This window comes from Mobula hypostoma, chromosome 12 (assembly GCF_963921235.1).
Source record: "Mobula hypostoma chromosome 12, sMobHyp1.1, whole genome shotgun sequence".
NCBI classification, from domain to species: Eukaryota; Metazoa; Chordata; class Chondrichthyes; order Myliobatiformes; family Myliobatidae; genus Mobula; species Mobula hypostoma.
The window spans coordinates 28,642,149-28,662,274 of NC_086108.1; the positions used below are offsets into that span (position 1 = coordinate 28,642,149).

Below are 20,126 nucleotides of genomic sequence, written 5' to 3' on the forward strand. Positions count from 1 at the left end.
TGTTCAAGGGCATTAGTGTTTCCATATCAGGCTGTGATGCAGCCAGTCAATATACTCTCCACTACACATGTATGGAAGTTTGTCAAAATTTTAGATGCCATGTTGAATCTCTACAAACTCCTAAGGAAGTCGAGGTACTGCCATGTGTTCTTTGCACATGCATTTCCGTGCTGGACCCAGGACAGATGCTCTGAAATAGTAACAACTAGGAACCTAAAGTTGCTAGCCTTCTCTACCTCTGATCCTCCAATGAGGACTGGCTCATGGACCTCTCCTGAAGTCTATAATCAGTTCCTCGCTCTTGCTGAAATTGAGTGAGAGGTTGTTGTTATGACACCACTCAGCCTGTTTTTCAATCTCCCTCCTATATGCTGATTCATCACCACCTTAGATTCAGACAATGACAGCGGTGTCATCAGCAAACTTGAATATGGCAATGGAGCTGTACTTAGCCACACAGCCATAAGTTTAAAGTGAGTAAAGCAGTGGTTAAGCATACAGCCTTGTGGTGCACCTGAACTGACTGGGGTCTACAAGCGAGGAATCCCAGATCCAATTGCGCATGAGGTCTTGAGGCCAAGGTCTTGGAGCTTATTGATTAGTTTTGAGGGGATATGGTATTGAATGCCGAGCTGCAGCCCGTGAAGAGCGTCCTGATGTATGCATCTTCACTGTCCAGATGTTTCAGAGTTGAGTGAAGAGCCAATAAGATGGCATCTGCTGTGGACTTATTGCACCTGTAGCCACAATGGAGCAGATCCAAGTCCCCTCTCAAGGAGCTGATACGTCATCTCACCAACCTCTCAAAATGCTTCATCACTGTGGGTGTAAGTACATCGAGGCATGTCACCACATTCCTCTTGGACGCCAGTATAATTGAAGCCTGCCTGAAGAAGGTGAGTACCACACATTACCAAAGCAACAGGTTAATGATCTCAGAGAATACACCAGTCAGTTGATCAGCATAAATCTTTAGTATGTGACCAGGTACCCCGTCAAGTCCGGATGCCTTTCATGGGTTCACCTTCCTGAAGGCAGCCCACACGTCAGCTTCAGAGACTGAAATTATAGGTTCACAAGGGGATGTAGGAGTTTGTGATGGTTCCTCAATGTTCTGAGGGTCAAAGCAAGCATAGTGCCTCATTTGATGACCAAGTTGCTGAATGGCACACTTTCACATTTTTGGAGTAACATACTTACCTAGCATTATACCAAATAGTATTTTTAATTCTTTCTGAAGAAGGGTCTCGGCTTGAAATGTTGACTGTTTACTTCCATCGCTGTGGCCTGGCCTGCTGAGATCCTCCAGCATTTTGTGTGTGCTGCTCTGGATTTCCAGTATCTGCAAAAAATCTTGTGTTTTTAATACTGTGCATTATTTACAGATATTCCTAAATTTGTAACTTATCAAGCTTTCAATATATCTGTACTCCTCAATTTTAATTGTTCTGTCATTAGCCATCATGCCTTTAGCTACCTAAGGCAAAAAAGTCTGGAATTCCTGGAATTCCTTCATTAATCTTCTCTGTCTCCTTCTTTTCAGTACAGCTCCCTCAAAACCAAACTTTCAGTCATTTGTTCAGCTTACATGGCTCTGGTCCACACAGAAGTGCATTAGAATAGATTTGGTATTAGTCTGTTGAGTGCTCCTGGGTTCGAGTTTTTGCTTCAGAATTTCACCAACAGGTATGTTTTACTACATTAATGACCTATATTTGTATTTATTCTTTTGGAAAGGCTGCCGTGAGCAAGGTCTGTATTTATTAGCCATTCCTCATCAGACTTGAGAAATTAGTGTGAGCCATCTTCTTGAATCACTGCTGATCTTCTGGTGAAGATATACCCATAACACTTTTGGGAAATAGGTCCAAGATTTTGACCCAGCAATCTTAAAGGACAAACAATTATTTCCAAGTCAATGACTTGGGGAACCCGCAGAAAGCGGTGTTCTCATGTGCTGCCTTTGTCCTCAATGATAGATGTCACAAACTTCGGAGGTGTTGTCGGAGGAAGCAAGGCAATAAAATGCAATGCATCTTGCAAGCAAAACACTTGGTACACATCGTGTACCAGTGGTGTAAGGAAGGAATATTTAGTATGGTTGATGGGCATCAATTAAGGGGGATGATTTATTCTGAATGGCATCCAGTTTTTTGACAGCTATTGGAACTGCACACATTCAGGCAAGTGAAGAGTATTTTCGATGTGCCTTTTAGAAAGTGCAAAGGCATTTAGGCAGCAGATGCCCAGTGAATGATGACCGATGGGATGCTGGGGGAACTCAGCAATTACTGTGGCACTGAATGTCAAGCGTAGGATGTTAATATTCTTGCTTGCTGGAGACAGTCATTGCCTGGCACTTCTGTGCTACAAATCTTACTTGCTACTTATCAGCCCATGCATCAATGTTGAAAGTATCCTGAACAGTTACATAATGATGTAGTACAATAATTGGAATGCACAGCAACATAAGAAGCTGTAGATAGAAATGGACTCAGCATAATACATCATGGCACATCACTCCCCCATCTTCGATAGTATCGACATGGGGCACTGCTTCAAGAAGACAACATGTACCAATACACAATCATGGACATGCCATCAGCTGCCACCAGGCAGGAGGTACAGAAGTCCCCCACTACCAGTTTCAAAACAACTAGTGCCCTTCAACCATTCAGTTCTTGAGCCAACAGGCACAACACTAACTATAGCAACACTATGATCACTTTACACTAAAATGGACTTATTTTGTTCTAATTGTGTTCTTTCTTGTAAATATTGCGTATAAATTTTACACAATTTATGCTTTTCTTGTGACTGCTGCTTATCTAATGCTATGTGCCTGTGATACTTATGCAAGTAAGTTTTTCATTACACCTGTGCATACATGTACTTGTGTATATGACAATAAACTCTTCTTCGACTTCTAAGTTCTACTGCATTGGAGAGGTACTGAATTTACTGCATCAATAATTACATACCCTGAAACAGAAGCTGACAAATGAAAATTGTGCTTCTTTTTGTGAGACTCATAGTTGACAAACTCAGTCTTTCTTGGGCTTCCTTATGGAACCTTAAGTTGACTATGATACTGTTTTAACAAAATATCAAAGTAATAAAGCAGTTTTTGGTGAATAATGGAGCCAATTGTCATTTCAAACAGATTCTAGTTTCTTAAGAGTCCATTCACTTTTCTTACCTCATAAGAATTAGAGCAAAGTTAAAGATAATTTTCAATCACGTACTGCACATTTATTAAAATATAACTTATCTGTGTACATACATCTATTGATGCTTCTGGACACATCTTCAGTGATGTTCCTGGAATCATCGGGTGTTTCGGGTCTTTCAACATCATACAACCTCCTCCAGTTGACCCAGCCGGGGCTGATCAGACCCCAGCTTGTGTCCAGATGGCTAGCTACTTATGGCTCCATGGCTCCCCTCTTTTGAGCCACAGCCATCTTGAGGCCCTCTCTGCCGTATTGGTGGTACTGTGGATGGCTCTCCTCTTCCTCTCTCCCTCGATTCCCAAAATGTTGAAGGCTCTAACTAAAGAACGGGCTACGAATCCCCTACAACCAACCTCCACTGGGAGACACCTCGCTCTCCATCCAGCCGGCTGACAGTTGCTGACCAGTCCTGCGTACTTGGAGAGCTTCCTTTCAAAGGCCTCTTCCAAGCTATCTTCCCATGGGACTGTCAGCTCCAGCAGCACCACTTGCTTAGTAGATTCAGACACTAGGACAATGTCTGGTCTCAGGGTGGTGGCTGCGATATGGTTGGGGAACTTCAGCTGCCCTTTGAGGTCCACCAACAGCTGCCAGTCCCTAGCAGAGGTCAGAATGCCTGCCCATGTTCAAATAAATGCACGGGAGACCTTGAATTTGAAAATAATAGCAGAGAACGGAGAAGATTGTACTCAACCCAATTGTATGACCGTAAGTAGATGAATTTAAGAAATGAGCAGATCCTTCAGACATGAAATTGCTAGACTTAGAGAAATTGCAACTGAACAGTCCATGTAATAAATAATTGCAAGGTGCAATTTAACATATGGAAGTAAAACATGAGAATAAACTTACAACTTTTTCTGCACTTAAATCCAGGACTACCTTTATATGTTAAAACTACAATACAAAGCTACTGCCATTGGCAAATCTATGAATTTATGTGCGCAACTGGAAATGCAGCCATTTAGTTAAATAAATACATGTGAAAGCCATTCAGTTAACATACCTAATCGTTTCCTCCTGGTAAAGACTGCTGACCACTGGACCACCAAATCGTACTTTCAGATCAGAGTCCTTCAGTAAATCCTGAAACACAATCAAAAAAGTTAATATAATTGTAATTCTTGCAATGTTAAAGGCACTGTTAGAATATCTTCACACTTATTACATTGAGCAAACATTCTTGAAAAGGTCACTGGTGTAGCCCAGCAACATATATTTATTTATAAACCTGCCAATCATTTGCTTTGGTCAATTGCAGACACTTTAACACGACGAAGGGTCTCGGCCGAAACGTCAACTGTACCTCTTCCTAGAGATGCTGCCTGGCCTGCTGCGTTCACCAGCAACTTTGATGTGTGTTGCTTAAAATTCCAGCATCCGCAGATTTTCTCGTGTTTGCGACTTTAACACTATAATGGTTTAAGTAAACCCCCATCATAAGTAAACAATAGTCCACTAGGAGATTCCAACTTGCTGATCAGAGGTAAAAAGGACATTAAAAAATCCTATGTACTAGCTTCTACAATCCTGACATGCAATTCGAACAATTCTTAGTTGTCCTCCAACTGATGGCCACAGCCTTGTGCTGCGCTGTTAATTTATATTAATCCATATCTGATTTTATGAAAGACAGGATTCTTCAATATAAATCATCATAAGAAATCACTATTTATTATTCACTGCTGCTTCATTCTCTAAATATCCAGTGATCTGTACAAGAACATCCTGGTCTCATTGATAACCTAGAACTTTCAGTCACTCATCATTTAAAAATGTCTGCTCTTCTATTTTTACGTTTTTGTAAACATAATTTCCACATTATTTTCTCGTTCCTATGCCTTTGCCTCTTTATAAGATCTTCCATTTCCATATGAAACCCATGTACATTGTAATTCACAACTCCACCCAGCTTTTTAAATCAAGAGCATACTACCACTTAATCCCCAAATCCGATTCACTGATACAGATTATGATTAGCTGGAACCCTGGCACCAATAATGATCAACCTACTATTACAGGATTTCACTCATTCGAGGGACCACTTTGTTCAGTCAGCAATGAATTATAAAATCATCACAAACCACATAGAAAAAATAAGTATACACTACCAGTATGAAATGCAAATGTCTAAGCACACCATCCAAATATCCATCAACAGAATATTGTCTTAGTTATGCCCCAAGGTTGATCCCGTTGTTCCTAGCACTGTCCTTCCACAAGACTCCACAGTTTAAGTCACAAAAACTGTATAGACCTAGTAGCAGTCCAATGAATCTATAGCTGACTGCTTTTGGAGGGAGATGTTAAGTACACATTTTTATATCTTTACAAACTTATGCACATGACTTTACCAGTGTTAGGACTATTAGTTCAGCACATATCCCTACTGGCATCATACTACACACACCCCTGTCTGAAACAATAATGCTCCTCACTGTTTGTGTTTCAACCTGCCCTTTCTCAGCAATTCTTTACAGAGCACATTAATAACTGTTCAAAAATTAAGGATACTTGCTAAAAGGGAAGTCTTTAGCTGCTCTAGCAGTGAAATGAGAAGAGAGAAAAAACACAGCAAAAGGAACAAAATCAGGGAGAACCAACCAAATTGTAACAGCTTTACCAACAACATATAAGAATCAAGAAAAGCCTGCTCAGAAGAAAGGAAGTTTAAAAGAATCATCAGAATTAAATTTTCAAAAAATGTAATTGTTAATATTTAGCTGTCTTTTTCACTGAAATTTAGAATATCATACTGGCCTGCTTGCCACCAAGAGACTGTTTAAGAGTTTTCTTTCATATGTTATGGAAAAGTATTTATTAATTTTGATAAAAGTAGAGCAATTTGCAGATTTATAGTGCTTATCTTTGAAAATTACAAGGAAACAATCAAAAATAGAGTAGATGTTAAGCAGAAAACAGTCAATATTTTTACTCACATGCAAATGTGGGTGTCAGTCACAAGAGCTGTATTTATTGCTTATTGTAAATTTTTCCAGAGGTTGGTGGTGAGCCATCAGTCTGCACAGTTAAGGTATTTTTTATAGTGATTTTAGGGTAAAGAGCTCAAGGATTTTGAGCCAGAAAATATTAAGTAATAAAGTCATATTCAAATTAGAAGGGTATACAATTTGTAGTGGTAATTGCAGCTGTTTTTGTTCTGAAATGCTTGCTGCCCTTGTCCTTCTAGGCAGTAGAGGTTGGAAGATTTGGAAGTGCTGTTGAAAATGCAGCAGTGCTCCATGTAACTAGAGTCCACTCATAATCTAGGTTGTTAGAACATGTTTCTGGGGAGATTTCAAAGAGGGAAATGGAAAGTTTTAGGGAGGGAATTCTAAATCAAGTGGCTTATTCATTTCCACCAAAGAATACACTATTAAAATATGATAGACCCAGAACAGTAGAATTAAAGTACACAATTGCTCTAAGGGCATTTTTGCAATTAAATCTTTTTTCCATAGATTTACTCTAATAACAAATACCAAAAATTAACAGCATCAGCAGCAAGCTTCCAATTTTTTCCAATTGATATAGATAGAAAAAAGGTATTTTCAAGAAAACCTCCAGAAAAACGCACAAAATGCAGTGAACTAAGCTAACGCACCTCTAAGTGAAACTCATGAGACTGCGGAGTTCCTGTAACTGTCCAAACTAACAGCAATAAAACAAAACTACATAACTTTTGTCATGGAAATAACTAAACCCCTGTCAGAATAATTTAGTCTAATCACTTTTCCAACAAGAACAAACAGAATCAATTATCTTCCATGGTTAACTTTTGTATGCCAGTTGTGTTTTGATCTCTTACCCCTAGACAACATCATCTGCCTAGTGGGTTGGAATGACATTCCTAGAAGGTTTAGAAAGCTTCACAAGAGGTCGCAGTTAATGCAAGTCAACAAATCAGCAACATCAAATAATGTTTGCAGCCACTTTTCCTATAACACTAGTTTCCAAAAACAAGTTAGATTAGAGCTGTCAAATAAACATTTGTACTCTGCATTTCTCTCAGGATTAAGGTAAGGCAATTAAATGTTTTTGGGATACCTCAACGAAACCTTCAAATTGAAGCTTTCAATGGAAATACATACTGACAAGATCAGTTTTGCTCTATCAGCTACCTACTGTCCAAAATTCAGCAGAGCAATGTAGGAAGAGTTGTCAAAAGGCATATTAGTCCAATGCAGTAGAAATTACATTTTCCCACAAAATACAGCAAACCAAAATGCATGCAATTTTGGTTTCTTAATATCTGCCCTACAATTTTTCCACTCCTCATTGATGTGGATACCATAGAGAGAGTGCAGAGGAGATTTACAAGGATGTTGCCTGGATTGGAGAGAATGCCTTATGAAAATAGGTTGCGTGAACTTGGCCTTTTCTCCTTGGAGCGACGAAGAATGAGAGGTGACCTGATACAGGTGTATAAGATGATGATAGGCATTGATCATGTGGAGAGCCAGAGGCTTCTTCCCAGAGCTGAAATGGCTAACACGAGGGGGCGTAGTTTTAAGGTGCTTGTAAGTAAGTACACAGAGGATGTCAGAGGTAAGTTTCTCACACAGCGATTGGTGGAATGCACTGCCAGCGAAGGTGGTAGACGCGATACAATAGGGACTATTAAGAGACTGTTAGGTAGGTATATGGAGCTTAGGAAAATAGAGGGAAATTCTAGGCAGGTTCTAGTGTAGGTTACATGGTTGGCACAACATTGTGGGCCGAAGGGCCTGTAACGTGCTGTAGATCTCTATGTTTCTATATAGGGGTCCCAACTTGAGAGAGAGTGATGCTGGATCTCCAATTAGGAAATCAGACAGGGCAGGTGACAGAAGTGTGTGTAGGGGAACACAAACTGTTCAGCTGCTACCACCTGAAAAATGGTACCGCAGCATTAAGGCCAGGACCAACAGGCTTTGGAACAGCTTCTTTAACCAGGCTATCAGATTTATCAATATACGTTGATCTGATTGCATATCTGACTGTACATTGATCTGATTGTGTATCTGACGACACATACATGTATACAAAACAATTACGTGTACAATAATGGAGATACAATGTAAAGATTTTTACTCCCTTGAATGAAAGAAATAAAATAAATACAAATACCTTGCATCTAGTGATCATAACTAGATATAGGGAGGGCAATTACCGGAAGCTCGAGAAATTGATGTCTACGCCATCAGGTTGGCGGCTACCCAGACAGAGTATAAGATGTTAATCCTCCAACCTGAGTGTAGCCTCATTGCAGCAGCAGTGGAGGTCAAGGACTCATGTGTCGGAAAGAGAATGGGAAGTAGAATTGAAAGGGGTGACCACAGGGAGATCCTGTTTTTTTCTGGCGGATGGAGCATAGGTGCTCAACAAAGGACTCCAATCTATGTCGGATACAACCTTGGAGCAGTACTACTACAGCAGCATGATGACACTTGGCAACCTGTGGTCTATAATCAAAGGCTTTAACAAGTACAGAAGCAAACTATGCACAGATAGAGAAAGAACTTCTTGCCAGCACATAGGCATGTCAAAGGTTCCACTAGTATAGCTTTGGACAAGCTACTGAAATCATAAACCGCTGGTCTAAATTATGTCCAGATCTCTGAATGACTGTCCCATGAGTATACAGCGCATGTTGATAAGGCTGTAGAAATATGATGTGAAGATAAGACCATAAGACCGAAAGACATAAGAGCAGAATTAGGCCATTTGGTCCTTCGAGTCTGCTCCACCATTTCATCATGGCTGATCCATTTTCCCTCTCAGCCCCTCTCCAGTGTCAGCAGATCCTTTCTAAGATAAGGGGTCTAAAACTGCTCACATTACTCCAAGTGAGGCCGCACCAGTGCTTTATAAAGAATGCTAACATTGCACTTGCCTTCCTCATCACCAATTCAATGTGCAAATTAACCTTAATGAAATCCTGCACAAGAACTCCCAAGTCATCAATTCCGTCATCTAAGTCATTAACACGTAACATTAACAGAAGCTCTCGCAACACAGACCCCTATGGAACACCACTAGTCACCAGCAGCCAACCAGAAAAGGCTCTCTTTGCCTCCTGTCCATCAGCCACCGCTCTATCCATGCTAGTATCTTTCCTGTAATACCATAGGCTCTTAACTTGTTAAGCAGCCTCACGTCAAAAGCGTTCTGGAAATCCAAGTACCCAACATCCACCAATTCTCCTTTGTCCTGCTTATTTCTTCAAAGAATTCCAACAGATTTGTCAGGCAAGATTTTCCCTTGAGGAAACCATGCTGACTATGGCCTATTTTATAATATGCCTCGAAGTACTTATTCAATTCATCCACCATTTCCTTGTCCCCCATTACTACCTCTCCAGCATCATTTTCCAGTGCTCCAATATCCACTCTTGCCTCACCTTCACTTATCTGAAGAAACTTTTGGTATCCTCTTTAATATTATTGGCTAGCTTACTATCGTATTCCATCTTTTCCTTCTTAATGACTTCTTAGTTGCCTTCTGTTGATTTTTAAAAGCTTCCCAATCCTCTAACTTCCCACTAATTTTTGCTCTATTTTATGCCCTCTCTTTGGCTTTTATGTTGGCTTTGACTTCTCCTGTTCTCCTCAGTTGTGTCATCTTGCCTTTAGAATACTTCTTCCTTCTGGGGATATATATATATCCTGTGCCTTCTGAATTGCTTCCAGAAATTCCAGCCTTTGCTGCTCTGCCATCAACCCTGCCAGTGATCTTTTCTAATCAATTCTGACCAACTCTTCTCTCATGCCTCTGTAATTCCCCTTACTCTATGTAATACCACTACATCTGACTTTAGCCTCCCTTCTCAAATTTCAGGATGAATTCAATTACATTATGATCATGTTTCCCTAAGGGTTCTTTTAACTTAAGCTCTCTAATCAATTCCTGATCACTGCACAGCACCCAATACGGAATAGCTGGTCCCCTCATGGGTTTAACCATGCTGCTCTAAAAAGCCTTCTCATAGGCATTCTAGAAATTCCCCCTCTTGGGATCCAGCACCAATTTTCTGATTTTCTCAATCTACCTGCATACTGAAATCCCGCATGACTATTGTATCATTGCCCTTTTGGCATGAATTTTCCATCTCCCATTGTAATTTGTAGACCACACCCTGACAATCTTTTGCATCATCAATCAAATCAATAATCTGAATTTACAACTCATGCTAAAATAAACCACCAATCCCATCTCCTAACTTTTGAACACAATTCTCTCATATGGGACTTTATCAAAGATCTTCTGAAAATCCATATTCATCACATTCACAGGCTTCCTCTTTTTATTCTATGAGTTACAGGCTCAAAATATTCCAGTGGGCATGTCAAACACAGTTTCACTTTCATGAATCCATGATGACTTCGTTATAACATATTTTATAATAGATGCTGGCATTTTCCCTACCACTCATCGTAAGCTAACTGTTCTGCATTTGTCACCCTCCAATAAGAAGTCTTCTTCTTCGGCTATCCATCGATTTTCGATGTTGACTGAGGCCTGGGCAAGGTTGTATGGAAGGCCGGCAGTTGCCCATGCTGCATCCCCTCTCCACGCTACCAATGTTGTCCAGGGGAAGGGCACTAGGACCCATACAGCTTGGCATCGGTGTCGTCGCAGAGCAATGTGTGGTTAAATGCCTTGCTCAAGGACACAACCCGCTGCCTCAGCTGAGGCTAGAACTAGCGACCTTCAGATCACTAGACCGACGTCCTTAACCACTTGGCCACGCGCCACACACAGTAATTGAAGTAATTGCCCTCTAATCTATTGAATTTTGATAGCTGTCAGCCAATACATCTATTAGTTACATAGCTGTTTATTTTACTATTTGGGGATAGCAGATTATCAGACCCTGGAGTTTCATTCATTCTAGTCCTATTAATTTATCCAACATAATGCTTTTATTGAATATTAACATCAGGTAATCCTGTGGATGCTAGAAATCTAAAATTTTAAATAAACAAAAATACTTGAAATACTCAGCAGGTCAGGCCATATTTATGGGAAACGTACTGAGTACTTCCAGCATATTTGTTTCTTGTTTTAGATTTCCAACATCTGTAGGCTTTTTTTAAATTCTGCTGCACAATTTCAGGAATAAACACATCAGCAATTAAAATTCAACTCCAGAAGCTGCTATCAGTGACTGTCTGCTGCTCCACAAGTTTGGAGTTTTAATTTTTTTATATGTCATATTTCTGACCCTAAGAATCTATGAATCAATGCAGATGTTTATGAATTAGTGTAGCTTCAAAATGTCCTTAATGGCGAAAAGGTGTATTTTACAACATTGGAAGGAGATTAATGCCCCAACTACATCTTTTGGTTTTCTCAGATGATACTATGTTTAAATTTGGAGAAAATCAGAAGTAATCTTTATGATACTTCAGTTAAATTTGAACAGACCTGGAGAACTTTTATTCAACATTTTCATTTAATGTAATTTTTTTTTCTCTTTGCCCATATTTACATTCTCTTCTTGCTTTTTAACTGTTTTCAATGGAGGTCGGGTTTGAGGACGTGATTGTTTTAAGTTGTTTAAGTCTCCTTGATACCTAGTTAGCCCATTGCTTTGCTTTGCTTTTTAGATTAGTTGCATGATGGGGTTTTTTTGGGGTTTTTCTTCTCTTTATTGATATGTATGGAAAATTAGTATACTATTATATTACCTTATTATTGTATATCTAAACTGCATTGTTTGTACTAACTTTTTTTGTATATTAATATCTCTTGTAAATTTATATTGCAACAGTATATTAGTGTCTACATGGTTTACCTTTTGTGTACTAATTCAATAAAAAGATTTAATAAGAAAAATGTCCTGAAAATAGTGCATACAAAGCAAAAATTGATTAAGATGGAAATATGAACCTAAAGCAGAAAATAACAAGAGGTACACAGCTGGTCAGTCAGCACCTGTGGAGAAAAAAATGTTTCAAGTCCAAAACTTTACATCAGGCCTATTTTGATAAAAGCTCATTGATCTGAAAGGTTAACTCTGTTTCCCCTACCACAGATACTACCTAAATCGGCAGATTTTATTGCATGAAATATTGTTAAACAATACTTCATTGACCTAGTTACTTCCAGTCGATTAACTAAACTCATCACGCTGACCAACCACCATGCTGCAGATCAAATTCAACCACATAAACTGAGATACAATCATCTGTGCAATCATCATGTGAATAACAAGTGATCAAATAGAATCAAAGAGTGATACATTTGAATCCATACATGACTTTGCCTTGATATAACACTAAATTGCACACTCCCTTTCAAATCCACATAGAAAAGCTAGAAGGAAAGACAGTATGTAAGCTAGCATCAGCTGGAAGGTTGTAGTCCCCTAAGAGGAAGAAATTAGAGCCAGAATCACAATATCTACATTCACCCTTCCTTATTCCAATGCCAAGTTCACTTGCCTGAGATAAGCATACTATATCCACACAGAAATGAGGGAAATACATGACAAAGAGATTGCTAGATCCACGCCTATGGCTTCCAGTTAATTGGGATACATCAAGACCAGCACATTTTGACCCAATTAAGTGGCTGCTCCAATTAGCCAAAGTTTCGTGGACATAGTTAAAAAGATATATAAAGACAAACTGAGTAACAAATTATGTACAGTCGGCCCTCCTTATCCGCGAGTTCCGCATGCGCGAATTCAACCAACCGTGAATCACGAAAACCCAGAAGTGCTCTTCCAGCACTTGCTGTTCGAGCATATACAGACTTCTTTTTCTTGGCATTATTCCCTGAACAATGCAGTATAACAACTATTTTACATAGCATTTACATTGTATTAGGTATTATAAGTAATCTAGAGATGATTTAAAGTATACGGGAGGATGTACGTAGGTTATCATGGATCAGGATCGAAAAAAAACGGAAATTCTCTTAATAAGTAAGTCGGAACAGGTACATCCGGTATTATTTAGCATCAGTTAGTCAAACGTTTGCCTTAGTATATAGTATCTATTTTACCTTTCTATGCATATAAAATATTTAAGAAACATATGTTTCAGTGCCAGGCTCGGGAATGGAAGTTCCCGAGTTTGATCCAGTGACAGAGTGCTACCAAGCACACTCTCCATCTGTGCCGAGTTGATTTGGAGGATCAAAAACCCAAAACCCCAGAACCCAATAATTAAACCACTGCATTGCTTAGTAATAATTGTAGCTCTAATCGGGGCAGGGCCTTTCTCACTCTACCCTTTAAAATTGTTCCGATCATTGACCGACTGTAGCCTAACACTTTTCCAATGGCGTTTCACTTCTTTCCCATCGCTTTATTATTTCCACTTTATTTTCAATCATAATCGTGATTATTTTCGTGGACAGAAACACTGCGGATTCAGAGCTCCGCCGTTGGGTCCTAACATCCACCGCACTAAGACAGGTTAAATAAGGTCCGAGGTTCCGCTGGGTCCTAAGGTCCACTGCATTTAGCCAGGTTGAATAAGGGACTTGAGCATTCGCGTTGTTTGGTATCCGCGAGGGGTCCCGGAACCAATCCCTCGCGGGTAAGGAGGGCTGACTGTATTTAAATGAAATACAGTATAAATTAGCACATTACCAATGGTATTACAATACGATAAAACTGGGCATTAGATGGAGGAGTTCCTGTGTATTAGATGGACAAGTTCATCCAGTATCCACTGCCATGTTCTTTTGACTGACTGTCAGTGAACAAAATCAGCACAGACACCTGGGCAGAGAATGGACTGCCTTAATACAATCCATTTAACAATTGCATCCTCCAAATCTTCACTGTAACATTCAAGTTGATTGTTGATACATTTATTCATAGTTCCTAACTTGTTGAACTAGTGAAATTGTTACAGTTTCACTCCCAGCCATTTCTGACATCTCCAAGCCAACATACTTGAAACTCCAATGAGCAAAACAGTTCCAAATTGTCTTACTGCTTACTTCTTGCCAACTATCAGTGCCAAAAGTTGCTGCTTTTGAACACAAACAGAAGCACGATGTGGTGTCTAACGGCCGTGCAAGAACACACCACAAGCGCTAGTCAGAACCTGTTCGGCAACAGTCTCCTATCAAATTAAGCAGCATAATGTCCCAAATAAGCAAAGGGAATCCCAGCTATTTTTTCGATTAGATTTTGTTCTTTAAAAGTTGTCCCAAATAAGCAGCTACCCCAATTGACCAATGTCCCAATTAACTGGAATCCATTGTACTTGTTTCTGTGCTGCTTCTTGGACAGAAAGAAATGTGAAAGGAACTGCGCAGTACTAAAACACATAACAGTGCACCAAGTCTTTAAATCCAGTCATCTTTAAAGTGACAAATACCCAAATGATTTAATTATTTTCCAGTAAGAAGTGTTTTTGGATGATCAGTGCAGCAAATTGGAGTAACAGCTTACTATAAATATAGTTTCAAAGGACTCAACCTCTTCAAGACTATCAACAGTCTGTGTTCTGGTCCTGAGTAAAGCTCTACACATATCAGTTAAAAATTAAACGGCACTGTAATCATCCTGTGTCTTGGTCAGCAATTCCATACTATAGTTATGATTGAAAACGTTATTATATAGATTTCAATTTATGCTTCAAAGTTTATATGGAGTCAACATCAATTTGTGCTTTTCCAAACTACCTCTTCAGTTCAATCTGGATCTGTGTGCTGCACTCTTACCCGAAACACTCTAAATATTCCATTATACTCAATATTTCTGATGACTTAAACAAGAAGTTTGAAATATCAAGTGGCAGGTCTAGACATTCTATCATAGATTTCCAAAGGGTCAATTCGATTTCAGTCAAATCAAAGGTGATTACATCATGCCTTCAGAACCCAATTTGTCAATAAAATCAAGACTAAAATTCCCTCTTTGCTGCAATTCTACGTGACAGTCTGTCACAACACTGCCCATACGCACTTGTCACTGACAGACAAGTTACAATTGTTATGTAAATGTACAGCTTACTTCAAAAGATGTGGCCCAGTCCTTTATAAGCAACTATAGAATCATTGGTATTCAATGTAAGCTACGGTACAGGCCAACAGGCATCAAATCCACTGATGTATGACTGGATTTTTTTTATTGTTATTAAACCTGCAAGCATCTGTGGTAGCATAATAAATTATTTCACATCCAAATAAGCAGAGAAGAATTATTAACCACTTGCAGAAGGAAGTCATATTATTCTAAAACTTCAGTCCTGCTTTTACTTGTGATCACCTAACCATGCCCTAGACTTCAAAGAATATTCTAAGTGATAAATTGCTTTAGGACCAGATAATGAAAAGTGCTTTACATCAGCATGTTTGCATTCCTTAAAACAAACACTACAGCCGAAATCAATTCATATCCAAATGTGCATGTTTTAAACTTTGGAAGTTGAATTCCCCCCAAACCAAATAAAAAGATCCCTGGTGTGCAGCTGTGCCATGTAGAACATAATGTTCTTAAATTCATTTACAAAATTTGTGCACACCTGAGTAAAATATTTGATTTTAATTGGTCCATAATTTTAAACGGTAACCAAATTATGTGGAGAACTTTGCTTTACCCCATGTTATATTGCTCCTCCTGAATGCTGTTATGTCGCTAGGTTAATTATAATTACCTAATTACCTAAACTTGCCAGTCCAATTGCAAATTTCCTGCAACCAGCACGACAAATTTTTTCTATATGCACAACTTTTGTTATTATCGTGTGCATTTACTGCTCTCACAGCAGCATTCTATTGTTCAGTTTAAAAGCACGAACTGTATTTTATATTTTATACAGTTCCTATCCATGAAACTCTGTCTTACAATGAACAAATGTATCGGAGGCAGAACTCCTTTAAACTCATCAAGGCTCATATTAACAAGGAATGGCACACCAGAAAACATATTACTTTATTTGGAAAAAAGTCAATAAATCAGAGATGCTATGGTTAAAGCTGATTAAAATTTGTCATCCAAGTGTTTAAAATTCCCTTTCCAATTTGCTTTCAAGATTAGAATGCATGCTGAATGAATAAACTGAACCACTACATCTTGTGACTTAAGAATGATACTTGAAGAATATGAAAATATCGCTAAGTGGGTAATCAATAAAACTCCATAATCAATATGAACTTCCATGTGATATGCCACCATATTTGCATATGTGAAATGTAGTGTCCATAATTGTGGAAGTGCATTACAGAGTGAGGGTTAAACAATCAAAGTTTATTCCCATCATTCTTTTTCTGCATCATTGCTTATTAAAAAAACTTATTCTGACAGCATATTTGGAATGACAAATAATGAAAAACATTGCAATGCATCTAAACATAAGCTTTCAGGCTCACTTAAAGAAAAGAGTTACTTCTGCTGTCTCATCCTGTAAAGCATTCTGCTCAATGCAACCAAATCAGTTTCTTCAATAACAGGAACTAATTAAAACATGATAGTGTAACGTTTGCAGACAGGGGATTTTGTGCTTTGTCTAAAGGAGACATTACAAGCCTGAGCATGCTTGTTACAGGCATGCCTAACTACACTCATGGTGCAGCAAAGCTGAAAGCTTTCTAAATGGAGCACAAGTAGGTAGAGTTCATCCTCTCCAGAACTGAACAACCCAAGCTGACCACAGTATAGTCTCATCAAGTTCAACAACAGGTATGTCCAGCTGAACTCTGTAAACAAATAGCATTAGCTATTCAATTGACTTCACTCTCCTTGTCTTCCCACATTTATTTTTCCCTTTACAGCACACATGCAATTTCCTTTCACAAGTTAGCTCATTATTTGCTTGCACGGACCCTCTCAATTGCAGCCTGCATTTATATGGTTTCTTTACAAGCAATGCACTCCAGATATTATAATTTGTAACAATGAAAGGACCTTATCTTTTCTCTAGTTTTCCACTGTTTATTTTCAATCCATGCTATCTGCCAGAGAAGCTGACTTCTCCCTGATTGATTAAGCTCTGCACATGCCCATTAGATCAGCCCTCAGCCATCAGCACAGCAAACCATTCCAGCAGTCTAGTGTTTCCCCATAACCAAGATTATTGCTTCCAGGATTGTTCTGATTAGTTTCTACTGAAATGCTCCATCTTTAATTTAGGGAATGACCTTAATTAATTGAAAAGAAACTTGCAGAAGTTTTTTTTAGCCAAAAACAGATTCAAAACAAGTGAGAAGGGTTGTAGTAGGGCTGCAGAGAAAGACCAAGAGATTGAGTGATTGAATAGATTGATCTATAACCATCCAACAATGCTTCTAAGCAAGGGCAATCCAGCTGGACCCACATTTCTGCCTTCTTGCCATAATTGTTTTTTTTCATTTCAAGTACTTCATCAATTCCCTTCTGAAAATCCAATATCCATCCCAGCAGTGAAATCCAGTCCTAACCACTTGCTACAAAATAAAAATTATTAATTTGTGTCAATCTTGGTTTTTTCCAATCATCTTTGTTATTCACTCTCTGATCTTGATCTTCACACTATTGAGATTAATTTCTCTCCATCTCTTCATGTCTTGAAATGCCTCCACTTCTACTTCCGCAGTTCCAAGTAGTATAGCCACAGACAGTACAGCCTCAATCCATGGAATCAAAGTCCCTCATTCATGGAAACAGCACAGTAAATCTCTCTGCAACCTTTTCCAAGACTATTACATCGGTTCTAAATCCGGGTGCTCAAAATCAAAATTGTTTCTCAAAATGCCTAGGAAAGGTTTGAAAGCAATATATAAAACAGTGAATGTGTGGACAGAGTGGATAGTGAAAGGTTGTTGCCTTATGATGGAAAGACTAGTCCATCTACATCTTCTTACAATTTATCTTCTCAGTTACATTCACAAGGCATTCACTAATTTTTCCAATTATTGTTTCTAAAAGTGCAATATTATATCAGCATACCGAACATGGATTTGGAATGCATCATATCCAGATGGGACTTCTGAACAACACACAGATCTAACAGCAAACCATGGAACACTATTTATCCTTCAATTACTTGTTGCTATGGTGCAGACTAACCAGATAAAGATGGGCAGCAATCTTTCCTGAAAGACACTGATGACCTCAATTTTTACAATAACCCAGTAGATTTCCTAAATGAATTTTAACTCAGAAGTTGTCAAATGTACAAAATACTAAACTGACTTGAGAAATTTAACCAAAGCCTCGATTAGGTTATTGTACATGTCATTTTTAATGGAGGGACAGACTTCTTACTTAATGATAATGTCCTAAGTAAAGTTTATCTCAGCCTTTAAGCAAGCGAGAATAGTTAAAGAAAGCCAAAGTTGTTTGCACCATAGTAATTCCATTTAACAGTACATATCAACAGTACACAACATTACTTTCATTTCTGAAACTTAGAAAATCTCTCCCCAATGTGCTACCAATACCCTAAGCATACAGCTACAACATACAAATCTCCCGTGGGCACAACATCTCTGTTAGATTACAAGGGCACACACCTTGTCCAACACTATGCCTTTGTAAACAGGAATTCCATATGGAACAGACATGAACTAATGTGAATTATTTCCTCGTGAATTAACAAAATCCCCAATGTCAGCAAGTTCTATTTAGATGGGAATCCCTCTTGTTTTTTTTAAATCCACAATGTGGATAAGTACTACAAGCCTTCAAGGCATTATTTGATAAAAATTAAAATAGAGGTAATGAGTTACTGATGAAATTCTACACAAACGGAAACTTAATTTGTTTACTGGGACATTGTACAGTTGATTATGAAAGGCTCACACTCCTTTTGGTTTTGATGTCGAGGACTTGGTTCAGCCCTCTTCCGTGAGCTTTGCCAAGGTACCCTCTCCGTTTGTTTATTTTAACAGCAAGGTAGCACTATACAAATGGAAAGGGCTTTTTGATAAAGGGAAGTTGTCCAAGTCAAAAGGAGATATGCCCCCAAAATTTTAACCTCATTATCAAGTGTTCTACATAAGCCACAACAACAATCAATAAAGATTTGTAATTGTACATAATCTGCACAAGGATGAGACAGGTACAGTAGGGTAATTCAAAAGCCTGGGTTGTTAATAATCAAGCTGAATTCTGCCATTAAAGTTTGACAATTCAATTTATAATAACTGAAAATGCAAGCTTTTTTAAAAATCAGTAAAAGTGTCCATGACAGACTATTGTACAAGGACCAGCCAGATCACCCTGGGAAATAAACCTAATGTTTATATAGAGCCTGCTCAACATGTTACTGCAGTACCAGGCCAATGTGTAATCCTTGAAAATGCTTTTCCTTTGATTCCTTGAAATGGTTCAGCACTCTTCTCCATTGTTCTCCACCTGAAACACTTGGACACAAGCATAGTCAGCATACAGTGGCAGGCAAAAATTTGGGCACTCCAGTAAAAATTTCTGTTACTGTGAATAGTTGTGAGTAGAAGATGAACTGTTCTCTAAAAGTCATAAAGTTAAAGATGAAACATTCTTTTCAACATTTTAAGCAAGATTCGTGTATTATTTTTGTTTTGTACAATTTTAGAGTGTAAAAAAGGAAAGGAGCACCATGCAAAAGTTTGGGCACCCCAAGAGATTTGAGCTCTCAGATAACTTTTACCAAGGTCTCAGACCGTAATTAGCTTGTTAGGGCTATGGCTTGTTCACAGTCATCATTAGGAAAGGCCAGGTGATACAAATTTCAAAGCTTTATAAATACCCTGACTCCTCAAACCTTGTCCCAACAATCAGTAGCCATGGGCTCCTCTAAGCAGCTGCCTAGCACTCTGAAAATTAAAATAAATGATGCCCACAAGCAGGAGAAGGCTATAAGAAGATAGCAAAGCGGTTCAGGTAGCCGTTTCCTCAGTTCGCAATGAATTAAGAAATGGCAGTTAACAGGAATGGTGGAGGTCTGGAAGACCAAGAAAACTTACCGAGAGAACTGCTCATAG

At 38.7% G+C, this 20,126-nt stretch overlaps 1 protein-coding gene across 2 annotated transcripts in view; it reads right to left on the reverse strand.

Annotated features, from left to right (window-relative positions):
• acbd6 (acyl-CoA binding domain containing 6) overlaps window positions 1–20,126 on the reverse strand; it is a 221,059-nt gene that overhangs the window by 156,495 nt on the left and 44,438 nt on the right. For both annotated transcript variants that reach the window (XM_063064879.1, XM_063064878.1), the window contains exon 4: window positions 4,240–4,319. In XM_063064879.1, coding sequence (XP_062920949.1) covers window positions 4,240–4,319 — 80 coding nt within the window. The remainder of the gene's footprint in view (window positions 1–4,239; window positions 4,320–20,126) is intronic.